At 39.9% G+C, this 10,774-nt stretch overlaps 1 protein-coding gene across 1 annotated transcript; it reads left to right on the top strand.

Moving 5' to 3' along the window:
• The first annotated feature begins 1,360 nt into the window (after positions 1-1,360).
• Positions 1,361-9,691, top strand: LOC107505143 (olfactory receptor 1L4). The gene is made up of 2 exons (XM_016134998.2): positions 1,361-1,421; positions 8,743-9,691. Exon 2 carries the CDS (start codon positions 8,756-8,758, stop codon positions 9,689-9,691), a length of 936 nt encoding a protein of 311 aa, XP_015990484.2. The 5' UTR covers positions 1,361-1,421; positions 8,743-8,755.
• The last annotated feature ends 1,083 nt before the right edge of the window (positions 9,692-10,774 follow it).

Raw genomic sequence — 10,774 nt, 5'->3', positions numbered from 1 at the left:
AGTAAGACATATACTCTCCCTCTAAAATCTTTTTGCCTCCCTTATTTTATCAAGCTTTTACAACTACCAGCTATTATAAATCATAAGCTTGTGGACAGCAGGACATGAAGCTGAATATTAGGATTATGGCCTTATAGATATAACAAGAGGTTTATAGCAACCTAGTAGAACTCAGGGACACCTAGGACTCAACATCAATGCCCTACCATTACTGTCACTACATCCTCTTCCTATTATCACAAAGCAACCAGGTATCCAGGACACAAACCCAATTTGCAGCTGCCTTCCTCTCTGTGCAGGCACACCTGGATGTCATCACTACCTCTCTCCAAGCAATTGCCTTGGGGGAGGCTGGCCTAGACGAGCTGCCACCTCTCCACGTCTCTGTTCATATGCCGTAGTTTCCTCGTGCTCAGCTAAGTACAATTACACCACTTTAGAATGTGAAAAATGCCTGCCACATATTAAGTAAATTCATTAATTACGGCTTCTAGTAACTCATAATGTCAATTAGGTCCGTTGGTTCCAGGAAACATAGCATTTGTTTAGCGCTGGCCTCACTCTGCCATCAGCCCCGTACTCCTTTTTCTAAGCAACACATAGTCTTTAAGAATGCACGATCTTTCATGTATATGCCTACAGATATTCCTAAACGTTAAGACTAAAGAGAATCCTAGATAATAAGACCATGAGATGGCACATTGAGGTGAAGAGAGACCAGTCCGGCCCTCGGGTTAGTTCTAACCTTGAGTCGGAGCTATCGTGTTCTCTCTGTCAGAATAGGAGGCAAATCTCACAATAAACATGTGGGCAGGTAGGATCTGGGGACTTTTTGAAAGTTTAGCTATAAAAACAAGGGTGCCTAGAAGTTAACTTGGGAAACTGCTAATACGAATCGGTAAGAATAAAATAAATCCTTTCTAAAAGTAGATATAATCAGAGGAAAGCTCTAAGCATACACATAAGTCTACACAGAGACATGCAAAGGAGCACATCATGTACAGAATGGACACACACATGCATAAACACACACACGTACACATGCACATGCATGAACACACATCTACGCCTGCTTCTGCATGGCCCCAATTCCCTTCCCGGGTATGAGAGGCTACACCTCTGGAACCCAGGTCCCCACAGGCTTCTGGACACAGAGCTCAGTATGGCATCAGTCAAATTCTCCTCTCCTGGGAAAACCACAGAGCCAATCCTCCAGGGCTCTGGCATGCCGGGAGGACCTACCCCTCGGTCTCCCTTTCTATCATCAATTCCCACCGTATGCAGAAGGAATAACCACACATTTCTGAAGCTGCATCTGCACTTTAAGCAGCCTCCTTTCTCAGAGACTCAGAATCTGATCTTCACCCCCTAGCAGGCCCCAAACCTGGTCAGGACCCAGAATCTCCTCTGTCAGCCTGCAGGTAGGCAGGCTGAGGGGTCTTTGGGATCAGAGACTGTGGGGTAAACGTCCTTGTGTGACCTTCCTCCATTTTCCTAACCCTATCTTCGTCCCTCCTCCATCTCAAAAGCCAGGAGACATTGCCTCTCCCTTTATTTTTCCCTCTCTGTCCTTTTGATCATACATCACATATTTTTGGAGAGTCCACTTTGTGCACAGCACTGCCCCACCCTTAAAGCGCACATCCCACCTCCTGCAACCCCAGTGCCACAGCTAACTCTGCTAGGAAACCGGGTCAGCAGAGGAACAAGGAACAAGAGACTTAGGATAATGCAGGAGTTAAAAGCACACGCTCTGACACTGGACTCCACCCGTATGGAGCTCTGTGGCCTTAGGCAAATCCCTGCACTCCCCCGTACCTCACTTTCATTACCTGTAGAATGCAGTCCTGTAAAGACTAAATGACCTAACGTATGGAAAGTTCTCAGAGCAGGATCTGGCATGTGTGAGCACCACGTAATTGGTAGCTATGACAGCACCACGGTTGGGAACGCACAGGGAAAGGGCTGTGATGAAGTGGGCATCTCTAGCAGGAGACATCTGGGTGCGGCACCGCCAGCTCAGCAGAACATGAGAGGCTGTGTTCCAGCAGATGCCCTGCTTTGAGCACCTCTGGGTGATCAGAGGGAGGCCAAAGCTGCACTGAGACAGAAGGAAGACAATTTTTTACAAGATAATTCCAATGGGAATATTTTAAATGTCCACTTGCCCTGGAATCTAGATCTGAGTAGGTGGGAAGAGTGACATGAATATCTAATCTAATACCGGCATGAAAACTAGGCAGAAAGGAGACATTTTAGAGAGCTGAAACTTGGAAAACCTGGCCTGAAAGGGCCCTGCAAACCTAAGCACGACGCACCTGCTCATGGAGATCAATACCTCTTTGTCTTACTATGGGAAGTGGGAAAAGGTAGACGGGGCAAAGCTAGGTTTCAAAACATCTGGACCCAGGAGAGATTCTAAGGTCAGATATTTATGATGCCAAAGCACAGAGCTGCTGTTTCCCCAGACTCGGACTGAGCCGAGGACCAAAATCCAAACCTGTTGAAGGCAAGGAAAACAGAACATACGGCTTTGTGGAATGGGTGGCAGATGTGAACACAGGAAGGGAGGAAATGGAAAGGATCCCAAATTGTGGGAGCAAAGGATGAGTGGAGTAGGAAGAGTGGGTCAGGGAGGAGGCTTCAGGCACTTGGCAGTTAGCGTACTCTGGCTTGCAGAGGACACTCCAGCTTAGTTCTCTACACATGTCTATGGTTCAGGGAAGAGGTATGATGGAAGAAATTAAAACGCACAATTTGACATCAGACTAGCTGAGTGTAAGTCTTAGGTAAACCATTTACCAGCTATGCGACTCTCTGAATTTCAGTCTCTTTATCTGTAAAGGGGTGTAACAATGCTACTAACATCATAGCGCTGTTGTGAGGATTAAATGAGACAAACGCTGAGCACAGGACTTGTCTGACAACTGTCGGCTGAACTTTTTTCCAGTTTAGTCACTTCTCAGCTGTCATTACTAATGCAAGGTACCGAGTGCATGGATGATGGATAGCTTTCCACAAGTGTATTACCAGCCGAGCATTTTTATATCCTGTCTAGAAAATGCATTCTGAGCTCCAAGTTTGTATTCCCTGGTTTCAGGTGGGCTGGTGGCTAGAAGGGGTCTGCATAAGTGAAGAAGGAAGAAAGGAAAAACCAACCCAGGATGATACATGTCCACAAAGTGGCATTTCTGATGGAGAAAGTTGCAAAGTATAGCAATCATCTATATTTTCTGTCTATCGAGGAATGGAATAAGTACGTAGACAGGTGGGATAGTGTGATTTAAAAGGCTCAGAAAAGCTTCTAGTCACTGCTGGGTTTTCTCAACCACAAACTGATGAAAAGCTCCTTCACTAAATGTCATTGTCGAGCTTACTGTATGAGTAATAATACTAACCACCTGGAGAAAGCTTTACCAAACTTTCACTCGACTGTCATTTTTTTTGCCAGTAATGCCAACACTTTATTATTAACCATAATAACTTTCATTTACATGATGCTATAACCTGCAAAAATGTTTGCCTACATTATCTTATTTAAATAATCAGTAAGTGGTAAAACAATGTATGTAATTAATAATAAGCTTATGAAGGCACATTATTCAATCAAGCTATTATAATTGTGCTTTTGAAAGAAATGAGAAGTGCTTCCATTTTACTCTAAAACTGTGAATCGATATCCCATGCTTCTTCTTAATCATTATAAAGACTTGATAAGGGATCATCCTACCTATGTGGGTTGTACGAAACCAGTAGCAATGGAGACGAGAGGCTAAACATTTGGGGAGGGGCACAGGCTCCTCATTTCCGAATTCCAGTCCTCTCGTTTACTAACATGGCATTTTTCACATCGAAATCCCAGAATAAGCAAGATATGTAATAATTTGGCATCAGCTAGCACATGTTTTCCTCCTTAACTGTGCTCTGGAGCAACAAACAGGCATTTCAAGTAAGCAGACTCGACTTCCACCTATGAGACTGTGTGACCAAATGCAGTCAGAATCATTTCATTCTTTTCAGGTCTACATTTGAAAAGTATTCAGGGACAGCCAAATGGACTTGGTTCTCTTATCGTTAACTATGTAACTTAAGTCTGCAAACATTCCAGGCTCTGCAATACTTCCTCTTTTAAACAAACAAACAAACAAACAAACAAACAAAAACATTGTTGAGGTATGATTGACACACAAAAAAGAAAAAAAAACTGCATTTATTTAATGCATACAATTTGATGTGGTGAGGGTATCACAGGTACATACATACGTCAACTGTCATCTGAGGCTCTAAATGACAGGAGTAGGTGGGGCAGAAAGTAGAGCCCCCTCCATCTTATCCATGAATACACAGTGAGTTGAAATGACTTGCCCAAGGCATGAGGGGATATACCATAGTATTTGATTCAGCTAATTGGAAGAGGGGTACCTAGTGCCCCTGAGAAATATGACATAGACCTGGGAAATTCCAGGTTCAAGTCCAAAGAGGATCAGTTAGCCCTTCACCACCAGAGAAAAAAAATGGCCCAGGAGTTAAGGAAATGGGGAAAAGAGGGTAGAGAGTCAAAGGACACACTGCCCAAGAGTGGTTGAAGGATGGTTGTCTCAGATTATCTATTAAAATTTTCAATGTTCTTTAACTTCAACTCAGCATTCCATACCTCAGAGCATATTCTATACCACAGAAACACTCTTATAAGTGCTATATATCCATTGTAGCACTGTCTATGGGAGAGATAAAGCATTTTGAATACAGGAGGCACACACGTGGTATCTGATGCCAGATCATTACATATCTTGCTTATCCTGGGATTTTGATGCGAAAAATGCAATGTTAATGACCCCATCCTGAATACAATATGTGTATAGATCTATGTAGAGAAAAAGAATTCTAAATATGCAAACATCTCTAATTCTCTAAGAAGTGGAATTACAGTAAAATTTTGCCTCTTTTATAAATAAACACATGTCCATTATTTTAAAATACAAACAATAAATTTAAAAGCTCAATATAGAGCTTCATCCCTCCATTTTACTTCAGAAGGAAGTTGGCACACATAAATACACACAACGAACAGCACATAAAATAGACACCTTTCTTTAAAAAAATAGGATTTTTATACATTGTTTTGCAACTTGCTTTAGTCATGTAATAAAATATCAGAGACAGTAGTGCAGCAAGGATCACATAGCTTAGCAACAAATAGCTTCCACTCTGCCTTCGGAAAGCCTGAATTAAAATCCCAGCTCTACCAATTAATTACTAATTGTGGGATCTGGTAAGTTACTCGACTTTGCTAAATTCTATTTCTTTATCTGCAAAACAGGGATACATAATAGCATGTATCTCTTAAGATTTAAAAAAATAAATGATGAAAGACATGCAAAGCACTTAGATCAGCATGTGGCATAAATTGAGTGTAAATAAATGGTGGCTAATGTTAGCCAACTTATTTCTTTAGAGACGGTATGACACTGAGTAATGAGAATTCACTATAAATTATTTAAAATTGTTTAATAATTCACCTATTTGTGGACATTTAGGTTGTTTCTTCGGTGGATTATTTTGTTCATTTGTATTGTTTGTTGGAAATTATAAGCCATGCTACAATAACACTGTGTGTACACATCTCGGTGCTACACATGTTATTATTTTTAAAAGACAGATTTCTAAAAGTAGAATTGCTAGAGAAAGAGATATAGATTTTCAATTCTGATAGAGACTACCAAATGGTCTATTCTAATTACCCTCTCACTTTAAGTGATGTGAAGGTCTTTTCCCTTAAAATACTGTCCAAACATGTATTGACAATCTGGTAGGTGAAAATTATATTTCAGTCAAATTATGTTTTCTGATTACTAATGAGGTTGAACCTCTTCTCATATGCTTTCTTTGGTAAATGTGTTACAAAACTTTTCTTTGAGTCAACAGTTTATATTTAAGTTTTACTTATTGTCTCTTTTGGTATAATTTTTATAATTTAAGGTATAATATTTAGTCATTCTTGCCTCTACGTTTTCTTTCTTGGTTGGAATATCATTCTCATCCTAAAACCATACAAATATGCCCCTCTATTTTATGATTTGCATTTTTTACTTTTAGATTATTTATATGGGTTTTATTCCTCTATGTGGGTTAAAATGAAATCTAGCTTTATTTTTTCAAAATGTTCAACCAAGCCTTATCAGTTATTTAATATTCTTTCTCCATTGCTATAAAATCAATCTTTATTATATAGTAAGTTCCATATAGATCGAGACATATATACATGTATAAATACAGGTATGCAGAATTATTTGTGTTGGTCCATTGATTTGTTTTTCTCTTTGTGTACAATTATCTTATTGTTTTTCATTATTATGTGCTTTGATTTTAAATTAGAAAAGTTATCTATCATTATTCTAATTTTTTCAAAATTGTCTTGTCTTTGTTTAGCCATTTACTCCTCTAGATGAATTTTAGAATGACTTTCTCAAGTCCTACTTTAAGAAAAAACCCTTGCAATGTTATTATAAGTGTGCTGAATTTTATTAGTTGGAGAATTTAATTGTTCCCAGCTTTATTGAGATCTAATTGACACATAACATTGTATAATTTAAGGCATACGATGTGATGATTTGAAACACTTAAATGTTAAAAATGATTACCACAAGAGGGTTAGTTAACACCTCCATCACCTCACATAATTACCCTTTATATTGTTAAGAACGTTTAAGGTTATATTGTTAGGAACATTTAAGTTCTACTCACTTAAGCAGAATGGTGGTTACTGGAGCTGTGGAGTGGGGGAACTAGGAAGATGTTGTTTAAAGGTACAAACTTGTAACGAGTAGACAGATAAGCCCTGGAAATCTAATGCACAGCATAGTGACACAGACAATACCATACCAAGTTACTAAGGGACTGCGTCTAAATTGTTTGCACCACAAAAAAAAAGGAATGATGATTAGATGACATGATAAATGTGTTAGCTAACACTACGCTGGTAATCATATGACAATATATAAATATCAAATCTGCATGTTGTACACTGTAGGCCTACACAGTATTATGTCAATTAGATCTCAATAAATAAATAAATATCTACTTCCTCAGCAAAGTTCAAATATATAATAATACGGTGTCGTTAATTTAGTCACAATGCTCTACGTCAGATCCCTAGAACTCATTCAAATTATAACTAGAAGTTTGTACCTTTGACAGACATTGCTCCTTTTCCCTCATCCTCCTACCCAGCCCCCAGCCTCTAGTAACCACCATTCTACTATCTATTTCTATGAGTTTGTCTTTTGAGATTCAGCTATAAGGAAAAAGAAAAACCTGAGAGTTCTGGTCAAAATGGCAGAGTAGAACAGCAAAAAAAAAAAAAAAAAAAAAAAAAAATCCTGCCATTTGCAATGATATAGAAGAATCTTGAAGTCATTATGCTAAGTGAATAAGTCAGACAGAAGGACAAGCATTATATACCACTTATATAAGAAAACTATCTGATATTTTTAAATATTGAGTTTTCCTTTTTTAGGAGAATGCTACCTTCATTTATTCCGATCATCCTTTTCTGTTCTGTTATAGTTACTTCAAGTAGGTCCTCCTCATTTGTTTGCTCCCCTCTCAGGTTTATTCCTAAATATTTTTTAGAACTTTCCATTGTTGATTAAAACTTTTTCTCCATTCTTCTACTCCAAAAAAAAAAAAATATTTATATATCTATTTTCTATTTGGCCACTTTGGTGAAATATTCATAGTCGAATAAGCTTTCAGATAATTATCTTTGATTTTCTAGATAGATAACCAAGTCACTTAAAAGTAATGACGATTTCATCTTTTCTGATAATTATACTTCCTATTTCTTTCTTTTTGCTTTTTCATTGTCTTGGACTACCAACTGAGCAACGGCACTTAATAGCAATGATGGAGGCCAACTTTGCCTGGTCTTTTCCACGATATCGTTGGAAATGGGATTCTCATACATAAAATTTTATATTCCAGTAATTTTTAAATGTGTGGAATAAAGACTTAATAGGTTTTTAACCATAACGATTAATGCATTTAAAGAATTAATATCAGTAACATAGGCTGTTACCAAAGGGTACTCCAGTGTAAGTGGCATCTCTAAACCACGAACATGATTTAAGTGTTCAGATCATGTTAGCCAAACAAAAAAAGGCTTAGATAAACATTAACCAGGTTTTGCTCAGAAAATTTCAGAAGTCTCCTCTGACTTCCATAAATGCCAAGGAGCGCAGATTAAATTGGATGCTCGCTTTGTCCTATTTCCACTACAAACACCACCGCCTCTGGACCTAACAGTCGAAGAGCATCCTGAGGAGAGGACCTCATTCATAGAAATGTCTTGTACAAAATCATCTTGGTTAAAAGTGGGAACCAGCAGTTTCTTTTCCTTGGACAAAAGGAAATAGAAAAGAGGCTAAGAAATTGATCAGGAAATGATCTAAGAAGAATTCTTTTTTTAAAAAGAATTCAGAAGAACTCAGACACAGGCTACATAGAAAGTCCGAAAACCACATGTGAAAACATTAGTTTTGCTTTCAGGAAACCAATTGAATTTTTTAACTTTTCCCTTGTTAGATTTTATTACCTGTTTCTCTATAGTTTCTTGACATAATTATTCTTTAAAATCCTAACAAATAGCAGTGGGCTTTTTTATAGGCTTGAGGTCAGAAAAGAAGCTCCCTTAATCAAATTACCCTTCACATTTCTCCCACTGCTTCTCTAAACCCTGTCCAGGAAGCCGGGACACATGGAGATGAGGAACCACACCAGCGGCACCGAAGGCTTTATCCTCCTGGGCCTCTCTTCCAACCCTCAGCTGCAGAAACCCCTCTTTGCCATCTTTCTCATCATGTACCTGGTCACCATGGTGGGAAATGTACTCATCATCCTGGCCATCCGCTCTGACTCCCGGCTCCATACACCGATGTATTTTTTCCTCAGCAACCTATCCTTCATGGATATCTGCTTCACCACGGTCATCGTGCCAAAGATGCTGGTGAATTTACTGTCAGAGACAAAATCGATCTCCTACGTGGGCTGCCTGGTCCAGATGTACTTCTTCATGGCCTTCGGCAACACTGACAGCTACCTGTTGGCCTCAATGGCCATAGACCGGCTTGTAGCCATCTGCAACCCCTTCCGTTATGACACGGTTATGAATCCACGGCGATGCCTCCTCATGCTGCTGGGTTCTTGCACCATCTCCCACCTACATGCCATGCTCCGTGTGCTACTCATGTCCCGCCTTTCTTTCTGTGCTTCCCATGTCATTAAGCACTTTTTCTGTGATACCCAGCCTGTGCTAAAGCTATCCTGCTCTGACACGTCCTCCAGCCAGATTGTGGTCATGACTGAAACCCTGGCTGTCATTGTGACCCCCTTCCTGTGCATTCTCTTCTCCTACCTGCGAATCATCGTCACTGTGCTCAGAATCCCCTCTGTAGCCGGGAAGTGGAAGGCCTTCTCCACCTGTGGCTCCCACCTCACCGTAGTAATCTTATTTTATGGGAGCGTCATCTACGTGTATTTTAGGCCCCTGTCCATGTACTCAGTGGTGAAGGACCGTGTAGCCACAGTCATGTACACGGTAGTGACACCCATGCTGAACCCTTTCATCTACAGCCTGAGGAACAAAGATATGAAGAGGGCTCTGAGGAAATTAAGGGATAGAATTCACTCCTAGAACAACAATTAGATGAAATGTTGTTCCATCCCACGATGGCATAATTGGGAGATGACCTAAGAGGTCACAGGTACCCTCCTTCCTCAGTATTTTTCACATGGTCACCAAATAAGTCACAGGAGGAGATGTTCAATGAAAGTAAGAACACTGCCCTGGAAGCTAGAACACTCGGTTTCTACCAATGACCTTGACTACATATAGGTTCAATCTCAGGCTAGGTACGACTAGAAATGCAGATTCAGCAAAACATTTTCTGCCATACCTAGGGGGAATCAGCAATTTCCAAATAATTCTGTGTATTTGGCATCAGCTATTCCTCAATGAATTGTAATGTTCAATTTGTTTTTAGAATAAGAAATCACATGGCTTTGGTAGGGAATGGGAAAAGACTCCTTGAGGTATGACCTAAGACAATCCTTAATAGCGGTTTGAATTCGACAGAAGAGAGTTGATTAGACAAGGAAATGGGCAGAGCATCCCAAATAGTGGAAACCACCCAAGCAGGAAAGGCTTATTTCAGTAAGCCTTTACAACCACCAGCATTTATGGATCATAAGCTTGTAGACAGCAAGACCTGAAGCTGAATATTAGGATTGTGGCCTTACAGATATAACAAGAGGTTTATAGCAACCTAGTAGAACTCAGGAACACCTAGGACTCAACATCAATGCCCTACCATTACTGTCACTATGTTCTCTTACAATTATCACAAAGCAGTCAGTAATCCAGGACACAAGCTCAATTTGCAGCTGCCTTCCTATCTGTGCAGGCACACCTGGATGTCATCACTACCTCTCTCCAAGCAATTGGCTGTGGAGGAGGCTGGCCTAGACTAGCTGCCACCTCTCCACGTCTCTGTTCATATGCCGTAGTTTCCTCGTGCTCAGCTAAGTACAATTACACCACTTTAGAATGTGAAAAATGCCTGCCACATATTAAGTAAATTCATTAATTACGGCTTCTAGTAACTCATAATGTCAATTAGGTCCGTTGGTTCCAGGAAACATAGCATTTGTTTAGCGCTGGCCTCACTCTGCCATCAGCCCCGTACTCCTTTTTCTAAGCAACACATAGTCTTTAAGA

The sequence above is a fragment of the Rousettus aegyptiacus genome, unplaced genomic scaffold (assembly GCF_014176215.1).
Source record: "Rousettus aegyptiacus isolate mRouAeg1 unplaced genomic scaffold, mRouAeg1.p scaffold_m13_p_3, whole genome shotgun sequence".
NCBI classification, from domain to species: Eukaryota; Metazoa; Chordata; class Mammalia; order Chiroptera; family Pteropodidae; genus Rousettus; species Rousettus aegyptiacus.
The sequence above is the reverse complement of the archived record's forward strand: the minus strand, read 5'-3'. Positions and strand labels throughout refer to the sequence as shown.